Source organism: Diorhabda sublineata, chromosome 3 (genome assembly GCF_026230105.1).
Source record: "Diorhabda sublineata isolate icDioSubl1.1 chromosome 3, icDioSubl1.1, whole genome shotgun sequence".
Classification (NCBI taxonomy): Eukaryota; Metazoa; Arthropoda; class Insecta; order Coleoptera; family Chrysomelidae; genus Diorhabda; species Diorhabda sublineata.
The window spans coordinates 25,733,970-25,757,783 of NC_079476.1; the positions used below are offsets into that span (position 1 = coordinate 25,733,970).

A 23,814-nucleotide genomic window follows, 5' to 3' on the forward strand; every position below is an offset into this window, starting at 1 on the left:
TAGTGACAGTTGCTACTAGAGAACATAAGATCGAAACTCCAGAAGCCACAGAGGTTTCTGAGACGTTCTTTGAGACGACAGAATCCGAAGAAGAAACGGAGATAGTGACAGCTGCTACTCGAAAACATAAGATCGAAACTCCGGAAGCCACAGAGGTGTCTGAGACAGTCTCTGAGACGACAGAATCCGAAGAAGGAACGGAGATAGTGACAGTTGCTACTCGAAAACATAAGATCGAAACTCCGGAAGCCACAGAGGTGTTTGAGACAGTCTCTGAGACGACAGAATCCGAAGAAGGAACGGATATAGTGACAGTTGCGACTAGAGAACATAAGATCGAAACTCCAGAAGCCACAGAGGTGTCTGAGACGTTCTCTGAGACGACCGAATCCGAAGAAGAAATGGAGATAGTGACAGCTGCTACTCGAAAACATAAGATTGAAACTCCAGAAGCCACAGAGGTGTCTGAGACGTTCTCTGAGACGACAGAATCCGAAGAAGAAACGGAGATAGTGACAGCTGCTACTCGAAAACATAAGATTGAAACTCCAGAAGCCACAGAGGTGTCTGAGACGTTCTCTGAGACGACCGAATCCGAAGAAGAAACGGAGATAGTGACAGCTGCTACTCGAAAACATAAGATCGAAACTCCGGAAGCTACAGAGGTGTCTGAGACAGTCTCTGAGACGACAGAATCCGAAGAAGTAACGGAGATAGTGACAGTTGCTACTAGAGAACATAAGATCGAAACTCCAGAAGCCACAGAGGTGTCTGAGACGTTCTCTGAGACGACCGAATCCGAAGAAGAAACGGAGATAGTGACAGCTGCTACTCGAAAACATAAGATCGAAACTCCGGAAGCCACAGAGGTGTTTGAGACAGTCTCTGAGACGACAGAAATGGGAGAAGAAACAGAGATAGTGACAGCTGCTACTAGAGAACATAAGATCGAAACTCCGGAAGCCACAGAGGTGTTTGAGACAGTCTCTGAGACGACAGAAATGGGAGAAGAAACGGAGATAGTGACAGCTGCTACTCGAAAACATAAGATCGAAACTCCGGAAGCCACAGAGGTGTTTGAGACAGTCTCTGAGACGACAGAAATGGGAGAAGAAACAGAGATAGTGACAGCTGCTACTCGAAAACATAAGATCGGAACTCCGGAAGCCACAGAGGTGTCTGAGACAGTCTCTGAGACGACAGAAATGGAAGAAGAAACGGAGATAGTGACAGCTGCTACTCGAAAACATAAGATCGGAACTCCGGAAGCCACAGAGGTGTCTGAGAGAGTCTCTGAGACGACAGAAATGGAAGAAGAAACGAAGATAGTGACAGCTGCTACTCGAAAACATGAGATCGAAACTCCGGAAGCCACAGAGGTGTTTGAGACAGTCTCTGAGACGACAGAAATGGGAGAAGAAACGAAGATAGTGACAGCTGCTACTCGAAAACATAAGATCGGAACTCCGGAAGCCACAGAGGTGTCTGAGAGAGTCTCTGAGCCGACAGAAATGGAAGAAGAAACGAAGATAGTGACAGCTGCTACTCGAAAACATGAGATCGAAACTCCGGAAGCCACAGAGGTGTCTGAGAGAGTCTCTGAGACGACAGAAATGGAAGAAGAAACGAAGATAGTGACAGCTGCTACTCGAAAACATAAGATCGAAACTCCAGAAGCCACAGAGGTGTCTGAGACGTTCTCTGAGACGACCGAATCCGAAGAAGAAACGGAGATAGTGACAGCTGCTACTAGAGAACATAAGATCGAAAATCCGGAAGCCACAGAGGTGTCTGAGACGTTCTCTGAGACGACAGAAATGGAAGAAGAAACAGAGATAGTGACAGCTGCTACTAGAGAACATAAGATCGAAACTCCAGAAGCCACAGAGGTGTCTGAGACGTTCTCTGAGACGACCGAATCCGAAGAAGAAACAGAGATAGTGACAGCTGCTACTAGAGAACATAAGATCGAAACTCCGGAAACCACAGAGGTGTCTGAGACAGTCTCTGAGACGACAGAAATGGAAGAAGAAACGGAGATAGTGACAGATGCTACTCGAAAACATAAGATCGGAACTCCGGAAGCCACAGAGGTGTCTGAGACGACAGAATCCGAAGAAGAAACGGAGTTAGTGACAGTTGCTACTAGAGAACATAAGATCGAAACTCCAGAAGCCACAAAGGTGTCTGAGACGTTCTCTGAGACGACCGAATCCGAAGAAGAAACGGAGATAGTGACAGCTGCTACTCGAAAACATAAGATCGGAACTCCGGAAGCCACAGAGGTGTCTGAGAGAGCCTCTGAGACGACAGAAATGGAAAAAGAAACGAAGATAGTGACAGCTGCTACTCGAAAACATGAGATCGAAACTCCGGAAGCCACAGAGGTGTCTGAGACAGTCTCTGAGACGACAGAAATGGAAGAAGAAACGGAGATAGTGACAGATGCTACTCGAAAACATAAGATCGGAACTCCGGAAGCCACAGAGGTGTCTGAGACGACAGAATCCGAAGAAGAAACGGAGTTAGTGACAGTTGCTACTAGAGAACATAAGATCGAAACTCCAGAAGCCACAGAGGTATCTGAGACGTTCTCTGAGACGACCGAATCCGAAGAAGAAACGGAGATAGTGACAGCTGCTACTCGAAAACATAAGATCAAAACTCCGGAAGCCACAGAGGTGTCTGAGACGTTCTCTGAGACGACCGAATCCGAAGGAGAAACGGAGATAGTGACAGCTGCTACTCGAAAACATAAGATCGAAACTCCAGAAGCCACAGAGGTGTCTGAGACGTTTTCTGAGACGACAGAATCCGAAGAAGAAACGGAGATAGTGACAGCTGCTACTAGGAAACATAGGATCGAAACTCCAGAAGCCACAGAGGTGTCTGAGACAGTTTCTGAGACGACCAAATCCGGAGAAGAAACGGAGATAGTGACAGCTGCTACTAGAGAACATAAGATCGAAACTCCAGAAGCCACAGAGGTGTCTGAGACAGTTTCTGAGACGACAGAAATGGAAGAAGAAACGGAGATAGTGACAGCTGCTACTCGAAAACATAAGATCGAAACTCCAGAAGCCACAGAGATGTCTGAGACGTTCTCTGAGACGACAGAATCCGAAGAAGAAACGGAGATAGTGACAGCTGCTACTCGAAAACATAAGATCGAAACTCCGGAAGCCACAGAGATGTCTGAGACGTTCTCTGAGACGACAGAATCTGAAGAAGAAACGGAGATAGTGACAGCTGCTACTCGAAAACATAAGATCGAAACTCCCGAAGCCACAGAGGTGTCTGAGACGTTCTCTGAGACGACCGAATCCGAAGAAGAAAAGGAGATAGTGACAGCTGCTACTAGAGAACATAAGATCGAAACTCCAGAAGCCACAGAGGTGTCTGAAACGTTCTCTGAGACGATCGAATCCGAAGAAGAAACGGAAATAGTGACAGCTGCTACTAGAGAACATAAGATTGAAACTCTAGAAGCCACAGAGGTGTCTGAAACGTTCTCTGAGACGACCGAATCCGAAGAAGAAACGGAAATAGTGACAGCTGCTACTAGAGAACATAAGATTGAAACTCCGGAAGCCACAGAGGTGTCTGAGACAGTCTCTGAGACGACAGAATCCGAAGAAGAAACGGAGTTAGTGACAGCTGCTACTAGAGAACATAAGATTGAAACTCCGGAAGCCACAGATGTGTCTGAGACGTTCTCTGAGACGACCGAATCCGAAGAAGAAACGGAGATAGTGACAGCTGCTACTAGAGAACATAAGATCGAAACTCCAGAAGCCACTGAGGTGTCTGAAAGGTTCTCTGAGACTACAGAATCCGAAGAAGAAACGGAGATAGTGACAGCTGCTACTCGAAAACATAAGATCGAAACTCCGGAAGCCACAGAGGTGTCTGAGACGTTCTCTGAGACGACCGAATCCGAAGAAGAAAAGGAGATAGTGACAGCTGCTACTAGAGAACATAAGATCGAAACTCCAGAAGCCACAGAGGTGTCTGAAACGTTCTCTGAGACGATCGAATCCGAAGAAGAAACGGAAATAGTGACAGCTGCTACTAGAGAACATAAGATTGAAACTCCAGAAGCCACAGAGGTGTCTGAAACGTTCTCTGAGACGACCGAATCCGAAGAAGAAACGGAAATAGTGACAGCTGCTACTAGAGAACATAAGATTGAAACTCCGGAAGCCACAGAGGTGTCTGAGACAGTCTCTGAGACGACAGAATCCGAAGAAGAAACGGAGTTAGTGACAGCTGCTACTAGAGAACATAAGATTGAAACTCCGGAAGCCACAGATGTGTCTGAGACGTTCTCTGAGACGACCGAATCCGAAGAAGAAACGGAGATAGTGACAGCTGCTACTAAAGAACATAAGATTGAAACTCCGGAAGCCACAGAGGTGTCTGAGACCTTTTCTGAGACGACAGAAATGGAAGAAGAAACGGAGATAGTAGCAGCCTCTACTAGAGAACATAAGATCGAAACTCCAGGAGCCACAGAGGTGTCTGAGACGTTTTCTGAGACTACAGAATCAGAAGAAAAAACGGACATAGTGACAGCTGCTACTAGGGAACATAAGATTGAAACTCCAGAAGCCACAGAGGTGTCTGAGACGTTCTCTGAGACTACAGAATCCGAAGAAGAAACGGAGATAGTGACAGCTGCTACTAGGGAACATAAGATTGAAACTCCAGAAGCCACAGAGGTGTCTGAGACGTTCTCTGAGACTACAGAATCAGAAGAAAAAACGGAGATAGTGACAGCTGCTACTAGGGAACATAAGATCGAAGCTCCAGAAGCCACAGAGGTGTCTGAGACCTTTTCTGAGACGACAGAAATGGAAGAAGAAACGGAGATAGTAGCAGCCTCTACTAGAGAACATAAGATCGAAACTCCAGGAGCCACAGAGGTGTCTGAGACGTTTTCTGAGACTACAGAATCAGAAGAAAAAACGGAGATAGTGACAGTTGCTACTAGGGAACATAAGATCGAAGCTCCAGAAGCCACAGAGGTGTCTGAGACCTTTTCTGAGACGACAGAAATGGAAGAAGAAACGGAGATAATAGCAGCCTCTACTAGAGAACATAAGATTGAAAATCCAGAAGCCACAGAGGTGTCTGAGACTACAGAATCCGAAGAAGAAACGAAGATAGTGACAGCTGCTACTATGGAACATAAGATCGAAACTCCAGAAGCCACAGAGGTGGCTGAGACGTTCTCTGAGACGACAGAAATGGAAGAAGAAACGGAGATAATAGCAGCCTCTACTAGAGAACATAAGATCGAAACTCCAGAAGCCACAAAGGTGTCTGAGACGTTTTCTGAGACTACAGAATCCGAAGAAGAAACGAAGATAGTGACAGCTGCTACTAGGGAACATAAGATTGAAACTCCAGAAGCCACAGAGGTGTCTGAGACGTTCTCTGAGACTACAGAATCAGAAGAAAAAACGGAGATAGTGACAGCTGCTACTATGGAACATAAGATCGAAACTCCAGAAGCCACAGAGGTGGCTGAGACGTTCTCTGAGACGACAGAAATGGAAGAAGAAACGGAGATAATAGCAGCCTCTACTAGAGAACATAAGATCGAAACTCCAGAAGCCACAAAGGTGTCTGAGACGTTTTCTGAGACTACAGAATCCGAAGAAGAAACGAAGATAGTGACAGCTGCTACTATGGAACATAAGATCGAAACTCCAGAAGCCACAGAGGTGTCTGAGACGTTCTCTGAGACTACAGAATCCGAAGAAGAAACGGAGATAGTGGCAGCTGCTACTAGGGAACATAAGATCGAAACTCCAGAAGCCACAGAGGTGTCTGAGACCTTCTCTGAGACGACAGAAATGGAAGAAGAAACGGAGATAGTAGCAGCCTCTACTAGAGAACATAAGATCGAAACTCCAGAAACCACAGAGGTGTCTGAGACGTTTTCTGAGACTACAGAATCCGAAGAAGAAACGAAGATAGTGACAGCTGCTACTATGGAACATAAGATCGAAACTCCAGAAGCCACAGAGGTGGCTGAGACGTTCTCTGAGACGACAGAAATGGAAGAAGAAACGGAGATAATAGCAGCCTCTACTAGAGAACATAAGATCGAAACTCCAGAAGCCACAGAGGTGTCTGAGACGTTTTCTGAGACTACAGAATCCGAAGAAGAAACGAAGATAGTGCCAGCTGCTACTATGGAACATAAGATCGAAACTCCAGAAGCCACAGAGGTGTCTGAGACGTTCTCTGAGACTACAGAATCCGAAGAAGAAACGGAGATAGTGGCAGCTGCTACTAGGGAACATAAGATCGAAACTCCAGAAACCACAGAGGTGTCTGAGACAGTCTCTGAGACGACAGAAATGGTAGAAGAAACGGAGATAATAGCAGCCTCTACTAGAGAACATAAGATCGAAACTCCAGAAGCCACAGAGGTGTCTGAGACGTTCTCTGAGACTACAGAATCCGAAGAAGAAACGGAGATAGTGGCAGCTGCTACTAGGGAACATAAGATCGAAGCTCCAGAAGCCACAGAGGTGTCTGAGACGTTCTCTGAGATGACAGAATCCGAAGAAGAAACGGAGGTAGTAGCAGCCCCTACTAGAGAACATAAGATCGAAACTCCAGAAGCCACAGAGGTGTCTGAGACGTTCTCTGAGACGACAGAATCCGAAGAAGAAACGGAGATAGTGGCAGCTGCTACTAGGGAACATAAGATCGAAACTCCAGAAGCCACAGAGGTGTCTGAGACGTTCTCTGAGACGACAGAATCCGAAGAAGAAACGGAGGTAGTAGCAGCCCCTACTAGAGAACATAAGATCGAAACTCCAGAAGCCACAGAGGTGTCTGAGACGTTCTCTGAGACGACAGAATCCGAAGAAGAAACGGAGGTAGTAGCAGCCCCTACTAGAGAACATAAGATCGAAACTCCAGAAGCCACAGAGGTGTCTGAGACGTTCTCTGAGACGACAGAATCCGAAGAAGAAACGGAGGTAGTAGCAGCCCCTACTAGAGAACATAAGATCGAAACTCCAGAAGCCACAGAGGTGTCTGAGACGTTCTCTGAGACGACAGAATCCGAAGAAGAAACGGAGATAGTGGCAGCTGCTACTAGGGAACATAAGATCGAAACTCCAGAAGCCACAGAGGTGTCTGAGACGTTCTCTGAGACTACAGAATCCGAAGAAGAAACGGAGATAGTGGCAGCTGCTACTAGGGAACATAAGATCGAAGCTCCAGAAGCCACAGAGGTGTCTGAGACGTTCTCTGAGATGACAGAATCCGAAGAAGAAACGGAGGTAGTAGCAGCCCCTACTAGAGAACATAAGATCGAAACTCCAGAAGCCACAGAGGTGTCTGAGACGTTCTCTGAGACTACAGAATCCGAAGAAGAAACGGAGATAGTGGCAGCTGCTACTAGGGAACATAAGATCGAAGCTCCAGAAGCCACAGAGGTGTCTGAGACGTTCTCTGAGATGACAGAATCCGAAGAAGAAACGGAGGTAGTAGCAGCCCCTACTAGAGAACATAAGATCGAAACTCCAGAAGCCACAGAGGTGTCTGAGACGTTCTCTGAGACGACAGAATCCGAAGAAGAAACGGAGATAGTGGCAGCTGCTACTAGGGAACATAAGATCGAAACTCCAGAAGCCACAGAGGTGTCTGAGACGTTCTCTGAGACGACAGAATCCGAAGAAGAAACGGAGGTAGTAGCAGCCCCTACTAGAGAACATAAGATCGAAACTCCAGAAGCCACAGAGGTGTCTGAGACGTTCTCTGAGACGACAGAATCCGAAGAAGAAACGGAGATAGTGGCAGCTGCTACTAGGGAACATAAGATCGAAACTCCAGAAGCCACAGAGGTGTCTGAGACGTTCTCTGAGACGACAGAATCCGAAGAAGAAACGGAGGTAGTAGCAGCCCCTACTAGAGAACATAAGATCGAAACTCCAGAAGCCACAGAGGTGTCTGAGACGTTCTCTGAGACTACAGAATCCGAAGAAGAAACGGAGATAGTGGCAGCTGCTACTAGGGAACATAAGATCGAAGCTCCAGAAGCCACAGAGGTGTCTGAGACGTTCTCTGAGATGACAGAATCCGAAGAAGAAACGGAGGTAGTAGCAGCCCCTACTAGAGAACATAAGATCGAAACTCCAGAAGCCACAGAGGTGTCTGAGACGTTCTCTGAGACGACAGAATCCGAAGAAGAAACGGAGATAGTGGCAGCTGCTACTAGGGAACATAAGATCGAAACTCCAGAAGCCACAGAGGTGTCTGAGACGTTCTCTGAGACGACAGAATCCGAAGAAGAAACGGAGGTAGTAGCAGCCCCTACTAGAGAACATAAGATCGAAACTCCAGAAGCCACAGAGGTGTCTGAGACGTTCTCTGAGACGACAGAATCCGAAGAAGAAACGGAGGTAGTAGCAGCCCCTACTAGAGAACATAAGATCGAAACTCCAGAAGCCACAGAGGTGTCTGAGACGTTCTCTGAGACGACAGAATCCGAAGAAGAAACGGAGGTAGTAGCAGCCCCTACTAGAGAACATAAGATCGAAACTCCAGAAGCCACAGAGGTGTCTGAGACGTTCTCTGAGACGACAGAATCCGAAGAAGAAACGGAGATAGTGGCAGCTGCTACTAGGGAACATAAGATCGAAACTCCAGAAGCCACAGAGGTGTCTGAGACGTTCTCTGAGACTACAGAATCCGAAGAAGAAACGGAGATAGTGGCAGCTGCTACTAGGGAACATAAGATCGAAGCTCCAGAAGCCACAGAGGTGTCTGAGACGTTCTCTGAGATGACAGAATCCGAAGAAGAAACGGAGGTAGTAGCAGCCCCTACTAGAGAACATAAGATCGAAACTCCAGAAGCCACAGAGGTGTCTGAGACGTTCTCTGAGACTACAGAATCCGAAGAAGAAACGGAGATAGTGGCAGCTGCTACTAGGGAACATAAGATCGAAGCTCCAGAAGCCACAGAGGTGTCTGAGACGTTCTCTGAGATGACAGAATCCGAAGAAGAAACGGAGGTAGTAGCAGCCCCTACTAGAGAACATAAGATCGAAACTCCAGAAGCCACAGAGGTGTCTGAGACGTTCTCTGAGACGACAGAATCCGAAGAAGAAACGGAGATAGTGGCAGCTGCTACTAGGGAACATAAGATCGAAACTCCAGAAGCCACAGAGGTGTCTGAGACGTTCTCTGAGACGACAGAATCCGAAGAAGAAACGGAGGTAGTAGCAGCCCCTACTAGAGAACATAAGATCGAAACTCCAGAAGCCACAGAGGTGTCTGAGACGTTCTCTGAGACGACAGAATCCGAAGAAGAAACGGAGATAGTGGCAGCTGCTACTAGGGAACATAAGATCGAAACTCCAGAAGCCACAGAGGTGTCTGAGACGTTCTCTGAGACGACAGAATCCGAAGAAGAAACGGAGGTAGTAGCAGCCCCTACTAGAGAACATAAGATCGAAACTCCAGAAGCCACAGAGGTGTCTGAGACGTTCTCTGAGACGACAGAATCCGAAGAAGAAACGGAGGTAGTAGCAGCCCCTACTAGAGAACATAAGATCGAAACTCCAGAAGCCACAGAGGTGTCTGAGACGTTCTCTGAGACGACAGAATCCGAAGAAGAAACGGAGGTAGTAGCAGCCCCTACTAGAGAACATAAGATCGAAACTCCAGAAGCCACAGAGGTGTCTGAGACGTTCTCTGAGACGACAGAATCCGAAGAAGAAACGGAGATAGTGGCAGCTGCTACTAGGGAACATAAGATCGAAACTCCAGAAGCCACAGAGGTGTCTGAGACGTTCTCTGAGACGACAGAATCCGAAGAAGAAACGGAGTTAGTGGCAGCGCCTACTAGAGAACATAAGATAGAATCTCCAGAAGCAACTGAAACTGGAGGAATCTTTTTCATCAGTTTGTCAACTACAGGTTAGTATATAGAGTAATTTTCGTGAAAGTAATCTGTCATTTAGTCTCCCTTTTAAATCCAATCAGTTGCGTACACAAATACTTGCAAACTTATCTTAAATATCCGATACAACTGTCAACCTTGTCAGTATTTTATGTCAGTATTTCCAAATGTTATGAGTGCCAAACATAAAAAATCACGCAACACAGAAGAAGATTCTCTGAAATGTGAAGAATGCAATAAACAAAACGAACCCAATGAAGATAAATCTTCGATCATAACAGAATCCACAAAACCCAAATCATCTGATGTAAAAAAGACCGCAACTAAAAAATCCAAACAGCACAAAGGCTCTGATCTTTCCAGAGTTACAGAAGAAGTTATTTGTGAAGAATGTGAAGAAGATACTGAAAAAACTATTAAAAAGAGTTCGGAATTGTTTATAGAAGATTCCGAAGAAAATGGATCGTCTCATGGCAAAGTGGGAGGTAAAAAGTCATCTTTCCGAACAAACATCGAAGATACTACAGAAGAAGGTAAAGACGGAAATTAGAATTCATCTTACCGCAAAACAGTGTCCAAGAAGAAAAAACAATTTAAAAATTACAAGCCTTATATTAAATCCATATGCTAATTATAATGTTTTCCAAATTATTCTAAGAGACAAACCATTCTAATTAATTATCTATTTACAGAAAAGAAGATATCAGAGGAAAAACAAACAGAAGAAGAGAAAGTGACACCTTCGAAAGAGGAAACTGTTCAAGAAGAGGAAGCATCATCTGCTTTGTCCCCTTCTGCAACATCGATTTCTCATACTGGAGGAAGCGAAGCTGAAACTACAGAAAATGAAGAAAAAGAAGAAAGTGAGACAGTCAAACCACCGGAAACATTAGAAAATACTGAAATATCCGAAAGAACAGAAGAGTTTACAGCAGCTACTACTAGAAAACATAAAACCAGATCACCAGTAACTGTTAAAGCCACTGAAGAGTCTTCTGGAACAATAGAAACTGAAGAAGAATCAGAAACTGCAATGGCCTCTACTGAAGAACACAAAACCAAATCATCAGCGATTGTAGAAACCACCGAAATATCTGAGACGTTCCCCGAAACAATAGAAACTGAAGAAGAATCAGAAACTGCAATGGCCTCTCCCGAAGAACACAAAACCAAATCATCAGCGATTGTAGAAACCACCGAAATATCTGAGACGTTCCCCGAAACGATAGAAACTGAAGAAGAATCAGAAACTGCAATGGCCTCTACTGAAGAACATAAAACCAAACCATCAGCGACTGTAGAAACCACCGAAATATCTGAGACGTTCCCCGAAACAATAGAAACTGAAGAAGAATCAGAAACTGCAATGGCCTCTACCGAAGAACACAAAACCAAACCATCAGCGATTGTAGAAACCACCAAAATATCTGAGACGTACCCCGAAACAATAGAAATAGAAGAAGAAACAGAAACTGCAATGGCCTCTACTGAAGAACATAAAACCAAACCATCAGCGACTGTAGAAACCACCAAAATATCTGAGACGTTCCCCGAAACAACAGAAATAGAAGAAGAAACAGAAACTGCAATGGCCTCGAGTGAAGAGTACAAAATTTCAACAACTACTGAAGAAACTAAAACAAAAAAAGTATTACCGGAGACCACAAAGAAGCTGAAGCATACAGAACTATCTGAAATAGTTCATGAAACATTTCAAACTACGAAAAAACATACTACAGCAACTGAAGAGATCGTCACCAATACAATGAAAACTGGAAGTTCTAGAGAATTTCTTACAGGAATGGAAACATCCAAAACCGAAGAAGAAATAGCAGTTTCTGAAGAATACAAAACACATAAACCAGAAAGTAAAAAAACTAAAGCAACTGAAGTGGAAAGCACAGAAGTTTTTACGGCAGCAAAGGAAATAACCGCTGCAGAAGTAACCTTAACAGAAGAAATATCTACAGAAAAAATCCCAAAGACAAAAACTACGGTTGTTGAAAATGAACAAAAGATTACCAAGGAGCTTACAACTCACAAAAGTTCTACAGTAAAAAGTTTGAATGTTACCAAGCGAATCGAACAGTCAATTGAAAAAATAGTAACAACTTCAACCAAAGAAAGAGGAGAAGAAGGAAAAGAAACTACAATAAAAGAAGAAGAAGAAGCTAAATTTGAGACTGCTAGTTCAGAATTAGAAGAAAACGAAACACAAGAAATGATTGATTTGTCTACACAAGTTGTTGTTGGCTCTCAAAAAACTTATAAACATGGTGGAACGGTTGCTGCAACTGAGCCCTTTCTAATGACCCTTTCTGAAACCGAATCATCTACTACACACGCTACTGAAATTATATCCGAAGAAAGTATTCCGGATGAAGTAACGGCATCAGAAGAAAATATTGTTTTATTAACGGCAGTTGAAGAAACGAACCATACGGAAAAATCAGTTGTAAAAGAATCAACTATCAGATCAACTCCATTCGTACCAATACCCACACCAGAAGCTGAAGAAACCACGAAAACAATAGTCATAATAGTGAATAATTCGGGAAAAAAGATGAAAAAAATGAACGAATCCGTTTTGGAGAAACTAGTTAATAAAAAAATGCAAGAAATTAATTTGGAATATGTCGATATGTACGATTTATTGAAGGAACATAAAACAATCAATAAATCTGAAAATACGGACCTGGTTTATAAAGAAACTGTAATAGGTAATAATACACACGACATACAGCGCCATCTACTCAAATTTTCTACAAGTTTCAACTGATAAATTTATTTCATTTTCAGGTGACGGAAAAAAATGCAAAGCAAGCGAATTCAATGCAAATGTACATTGTCCTTGTGACGTAGATAATTATTTACATTCTTTGGAAGGCGATTTGGCTGAAAATATGGATATAACAAATTTAAATTGTTCGAAACTGATAAGCTTCCACGACGGTTTTCTTATTACAAACAAAACTCAACCGCTAAAAAGGAAGAAGAGAAGTTTGTTGTATTTGAAAAGTTTGGGAAGGTCATCGAATATCATCGAGAGTAATAATGTTGATGAAGTGTTAGATAAAGATTATGATATTAATGCAGGTACCTGTTTTCACAATGAATTTTTCTTACTGACAAACATTGTTTTTAATAGTTTTTCATATACATATTCCGAAATATCATAAATATTAATGCGAATTATAAACGCATGTAAACAAAAATAGAAACAAATTACGGAAAATCCTAATAATAAATAGTAGCGTCATCTATTATTAGGTAGAAATAGTTTGTGAGACATAGATAAACTACGAACAAAATAGAGTCACACTTTTTAAAATATTTATTTAAACCAACGAATTCTATGATTTGAACATATGAGATGTTTTGGAGAAAGTAGACAGAGCCGGACTCAAAAATTCAAATATGTTATTTTTAGGAACTGATGTATTAGTGTATCCCAATCGGAAAGCAAAAATTTATTGCGGAAGCGTCGCTGATAAACTTATCGAAACGGAAGGAGTAACTTTTAAATGGGAATTTATTAAAGACGGCCAAGATTCACGTAAGATTATTATTTATTATTTAGCGAAATAAAATATAAATTGATTGTTTGTAATTTTAGCGGAAATTCTTCCGATTTCCGACAATCCTCTGGTGATTCAGAACGCGGATACTAAAACAGCGGGAAATTATAGTTGTACACGAACAAATAAAGAAGGAGATCAAGATAATTATACGCATGAGCTCGAATTAATAACATTCCCTATATATAAAATTAAATTGGAAGTTTTCTACTGGGTCAACGATAGTTGCTCTTTAGCTGACGGCGATATTTTATTCGCGTATCTACCGAAAATAGCGGGTCCGTTACTGTGTGGTAGTACCGGTAAATTGTGTAAGGTCGACGTACTACGACCCGTTTGTATAACTGATGTAAGTTTTCTAATATACGAAAAATTTGTAGTTTTCATTAAAATTTATATTTTAGAACGATGACACTTTCTACAATGTCACTTTGACAGTAACTATGAACGATATTTATGACATTTACCCGATGATAAGTGACGAAAAATGTAACATCAATTGTAGATTCAAGACGTACGCTAATTTGATATATTTGGTTGACAAAAATGCCCGAATCGTCAAAAATATTCCAGGTAAAAAAGTTTTAACCAACAAGTTTTGTTTATATATTGAAATTCATGCCAAAGCTTGTTCTTGATTGGAAAAAAATAATCTCTGAAAGAATTTTTAGCGACAAAGCTTCCTTTGCCCCCCAGCCCCCTTCAAAGTTATAACAATATTACTGAATATCTACAAAAATATTGATTTTAGAGGAAAAAGTTTAAAACAAAAAATTAAGCTCATAAAAAACTCTACAAAAAAGATTTTATACACTTTTTATGTAAACCCATTGCTTTAGTTGTTATGACCGAAAACTATATTTTCGAAGGTTACAAGGGGGTGGCCGATCACTTACATACTTGGTGGAAATGTTTGGTTAGATATTTTGATTTCTGTCGAGATATTTTGAATCATAATAGATTTACGTCGAAAATGAAATGAAACTTTTTTCTCTAAAATCGATCTTATCGGAGATATGTAGCAAAATTGTAATAATTTTAAAATGGGCTGAAAAAAACTTTTTTTTTTAAACTTTATGCCAAATTTAAAAATAGTTCTTAAAATGTCTGTTTTGTTTCGAAAATTGATTGAGCAGAACCGAACTTACAGACTTTTTTTTATTACGAGGTTCCCACTCTCCCCCAACTCTCAATTACGACCAAATAAATAAAAAAACGTAGAATTTCTCAAAAACTCCTTTGAATAAGATAAATTTCATAAAATATATATTTTATAACTTCACGCTTCTCTGAAAGCATATTTGCTAATAAATAAAATTTTCTTCTTTAACTGTACTATAAACGATTTCTGACATTATTTCAGTACCACCTATACATCACGGACTAAACTAAAAATATGTTCATTTATATTTTTATTTCATGAATAAAAATATTCGTTATATAAATTACAACGTCATAGAAAACTCCGTTTGATTTCCATTATTGCCCAACGAATATTATATATTTGAAAAATATGGTCTGAATATACCGTTTTAAATATTTAACTTGGCAACGCTGTTACTATCGCTAAAGGCAACCGTTTAAGATATAGTTGCGCCATCTTGTGAAACTATGCATTTCTATATTATGTCTGCGGGTCGAATGAGTCAAATTTGAACATCGGTGAATAATCTATAGTAGTGAAAAATACTATTAAAAAAGAAAACAATGTAAATATTGAAAATTTTATGTCGTTCTTTTCATATATTACTTGAGTTTATACCTAGTGGACACTCAACTTATACTTATATATAATAAATAACTAGATTATTTATCGTGTCCCGGACTGGCCTATTCTGCTTAGTTTAAATTAAATAAAAAATTAATAGATGCAATCACAGAATTGATTTTTAACTGTCAAATGTCAAAAATATATTGTAAAAATAACTGAATGTAACTTTAAAACCCAGTATAGTATCGATGGTTTTTATTACCCGTGTGTATTTTTTTGTCGTGTTTGCAGATATCGATGAATAATATTTAGAGTTAAGAGTTTAGTTTAGTTTTCAGTTGAAGCGGTAATTCTATATATCTCCATATTACGTTATTCGAAATATTTTTATAGTTGCAATTTTTTCCTCTTAATTTGTGAAATTGAAACATTTTTATATAACCCTAGTTTAGAATAATAATCAAACACCCAGTATAATAAGATGACAATAACGTTTTGTAACATTTATCAACTTGGAGATAATAATTAATTTTTTATTTTAAGTTTTATCAAGGTTAGAACATAATTTAGACTTTCTGTCAAATGTGACATTAACTGATAAAAATAGGCCACCGAAAATCATTACGACTTGCCGCGGAGGTTATGGAATCGAAAGATACAAACAAAGAATTTGCGGTAATCTCAAAATAGCGAGATATCTTTGTTTTTTTTTCAACTAACAATATTATTTTCAGTAATTTGTCCAAAACATACGTTTAGTCCTGACGATGAAGCTTTTTGCAAAATGTGTCCGGCGGGACAATATCAGCCACAACCCGGACTACAAAGCTGCATTCCTTGTAAATCTCCAGTCGATGATGCTATGTGTTTAAGAATGTTGGTAAGTGTAAACAAATTTTATATTTTGAGTTAATTTAAATAGTTTTTATTAGGTGCTGGTATAACAGCTCAGTAATTCAAGGTCGAATACATCATAATTTTAACATTTCTATATTACTAGTGACATAAATGTGAAATATGAGAGGCTAAAATAATCATGTATTTTATTGTTTTATTCCATATAACCAATTTTTTTGGAAAATGTGTTGTTATTTTATTAATTTGATCTTCACTAATTCATTGAAGAAATAATATCCTAGTTTGTAAATATTTCTCGCAAATAACACGCCATGTAGGTTGCATATGTAGTAGAAAGTTTCAATCTAATATATTCAACAATAGCTTCGTTCGTGAGTGTAATTCAGAGTGTATTCTGAAAATTGTCTTTCGCGGTTTGTTCAGTACTGAATTGTTAGTAACAGTTCCGTGTTGATCAGTTACATCATTGCATTCCTTGGTAGACAAAGACTTTTTTATCATTTGTGTATAAACAATTGATTGTTTAGAACACGTTTTCTATTGAAATGAATATTTTTGGATAAAGAAATTAAAAGGAACCACCACTACTAATAATAATTTCAATGTGAATAAAGCGACGTCACAACCAACCGTCATATTGTATTGAGGGACAATAATATTGCGTTATGTACATTAAAATTATTATCAGTAGAGGTGTTTTATTTTCATTTTGTAGGCCATTTTAATAAAAAAAAAGCAGTCGAAATAAACAATTGTCTATATACAAATGAAATAAAATGTTTGTTCGTTTACCACGACAATATGGCCGACGTTTCAAATCACGTAACTCGAAATAACCTATATGACAGCTTGTTGTGACGTCATTCCGCAGTTGCTTATACTAAATAGTGTTTATTTACCTTTTAGAGAATTTCTTATTGTTTTTTAGTACTCGGATACGAAAATATTCAAAATATACGTCGGCACGGCTTTCGGTCTCGTAATTCTTTTCATAGCTGCGATAATTTTTTGGAATAGCAGCGTTTCCAAAAACTCTTCAAAGATAAGATATCCGGAAAATTACTCATATAGATCGAGGTCGAGAAGAAGAATGGTAACCGACGAAGAAAATCCGTTATTAAAACCTCTAACAACAAACGAAAAAATGAGAAGAAGCTCTCCCCCAGCAGTACCACCACCTGATTTTTAATTTTATATTTTTTTGGTTAAGTTTTATTTACACTATATGTATATTTATAGATTTGATTAATAAACGCTGTATACAATTATTTTAAGTTTGTATTTTAAATATTCATTCTATTAGATAGTCCAAAACAATCGAAAGAGCAATTCATTTTGATATACCTAAATCGAGTTTGGTGGAATATATCGAAATTAAAATCAAAGATCTATGCTGTTTCTATTGTTTTGTTTATCTGTGAATCGATAGAACGATTCAAAAGGAACATTTTGGTATATTATTATCTCTTGTGTACAACTTTATCAACAGTTTTATTTATTAAAGACTAAAAATTATCGTTTCGTGCAATGTCACTCTCCGAGTACTCACGCGCCCTCTGTTCATTAATCTAAATACTAAAACAACAGGTCTGGATTTTAAGTACTTTGCAATTAACTCGGATTTTGGTGCATGATATCGAAAGGATATTATACTTTTTATTAAAAGAATTGAGATTATAGTTATCACAATAATTTGTCATTTATAATAAACTATTCAAATTATCTGTTAATGATGAGGTGTTTGTAATGATAATGATAGGTATATTTAGTTTATCTATGGTTGTACGTCATATTTTTGTTACTAATACAACATGGCGTTTATTCTTTATTAGGATGCTAGTGTAAATAAATCGGTCAATTTTTAATATGTACTTTGACAGCAACTCAATTTATAATCGGCAACACTGATGATTTCCTAATATGAATATATACAATGAACTAAAAAGTTCAAATTAATTATTTTTCCAACGTAGGGGAAACCACCCTGAAATAACAGAATAAAAGAGACTTTCTCTTGCATTATTTGACCGAAATTGGTTGGATAGTCAACATCGGGGATGGATAACAATCGTTCAGTTAAACCCAAATAATTCTGGGTTTTGGAAGAGCAGAGGTTACAACGACAGACCTTCTGGATGGATGAGTGAGTACAATTAAAAATTAAAGTCAAGTATTAATTATGATGCCAATAAATTTCTTTCAGATTTACTTGCTTCAATGTTACCCTTGGCTTATTCTTTTACCAAATCCGATAACGACAACAGGTCTAACCAACTGAATCCTAACAATGGTGTTTACTGGACATCTCGAGGATGAAGTAAACCGTAAATTTTCTCATTTTCTTTACATGATTGTGACTTTTTAAACTTGTAATGTCTGGCTTCTTTTTAAATAAAGATTTGTGCAACTCAATGTTTTTTTTTTAATTTTTTCATCTATTTTTTGTAGAATTTGATATGATTTTTGAACATTTTGAATCATTATAATAGTGTATATACACATTTTTAACAACTTACATGTACTATTTAAACTTCTTTTATTGCTTTATACATTTGTATATTATTATTAATTTGAAAAGTTTTCTGTGAGAATTATTGTTTAAAGAGTTTGGGCTTTGGGAAATTTTGGACCGTTTTAAAAGGTACTAGGGCCCCAAATTGGCTATGAAAATATCACATAAATGAAATTAACAAAAGAAAAGAACTTAATTTTCTGTAAGCATCATTCAATTCTACTTGAGGGGTTGTTAATTTGGTCATTGGGACGTTTTGACCATTTAAAAATGTTGTAGGGTCCCAAATTGGCTATGAAAATATCACATAAATTAAATTAACAAAAATAAAGAAATAAATTTTGAAAAAGTCAAAATTCTCAGTAGAATGCATTCAATTCTACTTGAAGGTTTGGTTTTACGGATATTTTGGACACTTATAAAAGGTAGTAGGGCTCCAAATTAGCTACGAAAATATCAAATGAATAAAATTAACTGAATTTTGAAAGTCAAAATCTTCAGTAGAAATCTTAGGGACATTTTGTACCCTTTTAAAAGATAGTAGGACCCCTAATTGGCTATAAAAACATCACATAAATGAAGTAAAAGGAAATTGACAACTGAATTTTGAAAAAAAGTCAAAAAGTTGATTAAAACACATTTTGATAAATTATAAACTAATTTATTTCCATATACTTATTGTTATTTTACAAAATCTTATAATATACAATAAATACATAAACACAAATTTTGTAGTGTCAAAAATGAAAAAATTTCCACCCCAAAAAGTGAAATATCTCCCAATTACATAAACATGTGAAAAGGATAAATAATTAAATGAGATCAGCCACATTCATAGGCATCTCGTCTATCTGTGTGGAATAATATTGTTCGATATCCCTTAAAATTCTTATATCATCAGATTTAACGAAATTAATGGCAACACCCTTTCTGCCGAACCTTCCTGATCTACCTATACGATGAATGTACAACTCACGATTATTCGGCAAATCATAGTTTATGACTAAACTGACTTGTTGTACGTCGATCCCTCTCGCCCATACGTCAGTAGTTATCAAAACTCTACTTTGACCAGATCTAAATATGAAAATCAAAATCTAAAATGCCGTTAAAAAATTATTAAATACGCCTGTATACCTGAATTCTTTCATTATGTTGTCTCGTTCTTTCTGAGGCATGTCTCCGTGCATAGAACTAACTGTAAAGTTGTTCTCTCTCATTTTTTCCGTAAGCCAATCGACCTTTCTCTTCGTATTACAGAAAATAACTGCTTGGGTGATGGTTAGAGTATCATAGAGATCACACAAGGTATCAAATTTCCATTCCTCCCTTTCCACGGCTACGAAAAACTGCTTAATTCCTTCCAAAGTCAATTCATCACTACAAATGTTTGGAAATTGAATTGGAAGTTATTGAATTTGGACAAAAAGTCAGATGTTTATGAGGAAAATTATAATACACTTAAGAAATGGATAATGGATTTTGGGTACTTTGATTAAAAGTAATAATTGCACCGGACTTTAAGTTTTCCATAAGTTGATGATTCATATCTGGTTCAAAGGGCAGAAGGACGATGTTATTGTAAATGTTGCTGTAAAGGTATAGTACCAACTTAAAATTAAATTTAGTTTATTGAAAATGGGGAAAAATTATCAAAAAACAGAAAGAAAGTAGTAGAAAATAAGAAAATAGTGTATTTACTATATGTATGAGCAAAAAATTCAACTTATATTAAACAAAAATGAACATAAATCAGATCGAAAAACGAAAGGAAAATAATCAAGAAAATATCGAAAACTATGTGTTCAATACATTTATCAACATTAAAACCAATTTACACTAAAGAAAATGGGTAAAAATAAAAAAAAATTATTAAAAAACAAAAAAGGAAGTAGCAAAAAATGAGAAAAATATAGGAAATAGTGTATTCATTAAACTTAAACTATTTTTCATAGATATAAATCTAAAAAAACCAAAAAAAGGTGCCCCCACTCATAAATTTGATGAATATTAACCTACCCTCATCCAGCTAGTTCAAAAAATACATAAATTATATGCAAAAATCGTAAACAATGAAACAAAACGATGCTTACCGCTTTACTAGAATCCGAATAGGATCCGTCATGAATTTTGAAGTAATTTCCAAAATTTCGTGAGGCAAAGTTGCCGAAATGAGTACCACTTGTGTCGACGGGGGTAAAAATCTATAAACATCGTAAATTTGTTCCTTAAAACCCTTATTTAACATCTCATCTGCTTCATCTAGAACTAACATCTTAACAGATCTTGTCCTTAAAGCTCTTCTTCTGATCATATCTGTAAAATTAATAAAATAATAATATTGTACCATTAATATATAATTCAAACTCACCATATACTCTACCGGGTGTTCCACTTACAACATGCTGACCGTAATCAAGTTTTCTGATATCTTCACCAAGATTTGTTCCTCCGATACAAGCATGGCATTGTACATTCATAAAATCTCCTAAAGCTAGAATAACTTTTTGGATTTGTACTGCTAATTCCCTAGTAGGCGATAAACACAAGACTTGTGTTTCTCTCATTGTTAAATCCAAAGCTTGTAAAATTGAAATAGAAAATGTAGCAGTTTTACCGGTACCAGATTGTGCTTGAGCTATAACATCTCTACCTTTCATAATAGGTTTTATAGCCCTTTGTTGGATTGCGGATGGTTTTTCAAAACCTAAACGAGGTTAGTGATTGTAAATAAATTTGACCTACATTCTTAAACTTACCATATGCGAAGATGCCACGAAGTAGCTCTTCTTTCAAGTTCATATTCTTGAATTTATCGATAACTTCAACATCTTCGCTAGTTTCGAATTCGACGTTGGACAAATCTTCGAAAACTGATGCGCCTCTTTTAGCAACAGCCATTTTCACTAATATTTTTTACGTTTTTATGACGAATATATTTAAAAAGTCACTCTTCAATGTTATCTAAATAGGCATAAAAACTCTTTATTTTATATAAAATACTTTTAACAAGTATAAACCAACAGGAACGTATAATATACTATGTATTATTTCGTACCACTAAACCAAAATATGAAATGTCTGCTAACTACGTCTTGTCAACTGTCATACTACCAACGTAAAATATTTAAAGTTTTGATTCTTTCCTTATTTTGGGTGCATTCCATTAAGCACTCACGACAATCACGAACACGATCTTTCTCGTTCTACTTAGTCAATAGCGTTAAATCGTACTCCCAAGTAGAATGGTTATATTGAGCTTTGAGATAAATATTAAGGAATGGTGAAACAAAAAAAAAATAAAGCAAGAGCTTTAAGAGGTTACAATATGATTTATAAGTTATTGAATTGTTCTAGTAGAGTGCTTAACTGATTTACATTAAAGTAAAATCAAAATAACTTCTGCGGAGATAGTAAAATATTTGGTGGTGCGTCACAAGAATTTCTCCAAAGTACTTATACCGCATAAAATTTTGAGATGGATTCTAAACGTTCACTTCGACCCACCTCTTGGCAAGTAAACGTTATGAGTGACGCTCTCGCCGCGACCACAATAATCGTAGTCGCCATGTGGAACGTCTAAAAGAATAATTCAGACGCTGTGAACGCTTAGTGGAACGCACCCTTTATGAGTCCAATTAGAATTTAAAAAGAAGAAGAAGTTTAACCTTCATAGATTTATTCCTTTTCATTATTTTAATATTTGCAAATAGTAAAAATGAGCAGAAAAGAAGCATTATCTTCGTTTATTCAACAAATTCACGGTAGACCAGTTGTAGTAAAACTGAATAGTGGAGTTGATTACAGAGGTAAAATATAGTTGATACCACCGTGATTATAATCTTGAATGTAACTTGTTTTTAGGAGTTCTTGCTTGTCTAGATGGATATATGAACATAGCTTTGGAACAAACCGAAGAATATGTTAATGGACAATTAAAAAATAAATTTGGAGATGCTTTTATTAGAGGAAACAATGTTTTATATATAAGTACCCAGAAGAGGCGTTACTAATATTAATGTATTTATTGTAAGGTATATATAAGAATAAAACATTTTTTTCTAAATTCATTTTTTTAACATTAGTGAATGTTTGTTACTAACAAAGCCTTGGTTCAATTTTTTAATTACGAAGTCAATAGATTAGAAGTGAAATTGAATAAAAATTAACTAGAGGTGGGAAGGTCACGAAAAACACGTTTCAAAAGAATCATTTAGTAAGAACTAGTACCAAATTAGATGATTAGGAAATAAAACTATAAAACCTATTTTTATCACAATAACAAATTAACAAAACAGAGTAATGCGAATAAGTGAAACAAGAAAATGGAATTATACGTAACAGACCATTCTAGAACACGTGATTTTGACAAATCGGCCATTTTGCCTGTATGGTACACAAAATAATTATTTTCATTATTAACGTGCAAATCTTATCAGACACACTCTGTATTATTTGGCTTTAAGCAGTGATTTAAAGTGCCGGAATTAATCAAAAAATGTAAATAATTATACACAACTTCTGACCCCTATGTAAAGCCCTGACCCCGTTTTAAAGCTCTTAAACAAGTATTTCTTCTAGCTCCCGAAAATGCATTTAAATGCTGATGGTCAAAACAACAGGAAATCAGAAAAATGATGAGCTATATCGCTCAACACTTGATAAAAATTCACAACACAACGATAATGAAGCATTTTTTATTAATTTTTGCTTGAGATTCAGGATTTAAAAATAAAAAAAAACAATGTTCACAAATAAGCAAACAAAGTATTCGAAAATTAGATATTGTGCCGTTACGTTATTGACCTAATTGTCGATAACGTAATTCTGGACAATGTTTCAATTTCAAGTATTTTCAACAGTTTTTGGTAACGTAGTTTTATAATAATCGATGGAGCCCACCTCTATTAGTAAAAGTAGTTCCAACTTTTCTGTCAAACGATACCTTCTATATAACTATAGTCATAAAACTGGTAAATAATGATGTTGCCAATTTTAGATATGAAACTTAAATATCTGCGTAATTTATTGTTCACGATTATTTCTATATATTCTTCAATATTGGTCAAAATAGTTACAGATTAGTTTGTATTATCGAATAATTATTAACAACAATTGAAAATTTTAAACATACTCCAAAGTAAAAATTATTTTTTTTCATAAAAAGCAAATTATAGATGACATTAGAAAATTACAGATGACAGAGTTCCATATGCGTCCTAAT

At 37.7% G+C, this 23,814-nt stretch overlaps 2 protein-coding genes across 2 annotated transcripts; one reads left to right on the forward strand and one right to left on the reverse strand.

The window, feature by feature from the left end:
* Positions 1-19,229: 19,229 nt before the first annotated feature.
* Positions 19,230-21,705, reverse strand: LOC130440945 (eukaryotic initiation factor 4A-III). The gene is made up of 5 exons (XM_056774348.1): positions 21,350-21,705; positions 20,962-21,297; positions 20,684-20,906; positions 19,728-19,970; positions 19,230-19,667 (listed from the first exon to the last, which is right to left on the reverse strand). The coding sequence occupies exons 1-5, from the start codon at positions 21,489-21,491 to the stop codon at positions 19,403-19,405; spliced, it is 1,209 nt and encodes a 402-aa protein (XP_056630326.1). The 5' UTR covers positions 21,492-21,705; the 3' UTR covers positions 19,230-19,402.
* A 523-nt stretch (positions 21,706-22,228) lies between these two features.
* On the forward strand, positions 22,229-22,656 carry LOC130440946 (U6 snRNA-associated Sm-like protein LSm6). The gene is made up of 2 exons (XM_056774349.1): positions 22,229-22,399; positions 22,455-22,656. The coding sequence occupies exons 1-2, from the start codon at positions 22,309-22,311 to the stop codon at positions 22,601-22,603; spliced, it is 240 nt and encodes a 79-aa protein (XP_056630327.1). The 5' UTR covers positions 22,229-22,308; the 3' UTR covers positions 22,604-22,656.
* Positions 22,657-23,814: the final 1,158 nt, after the last annotated feature.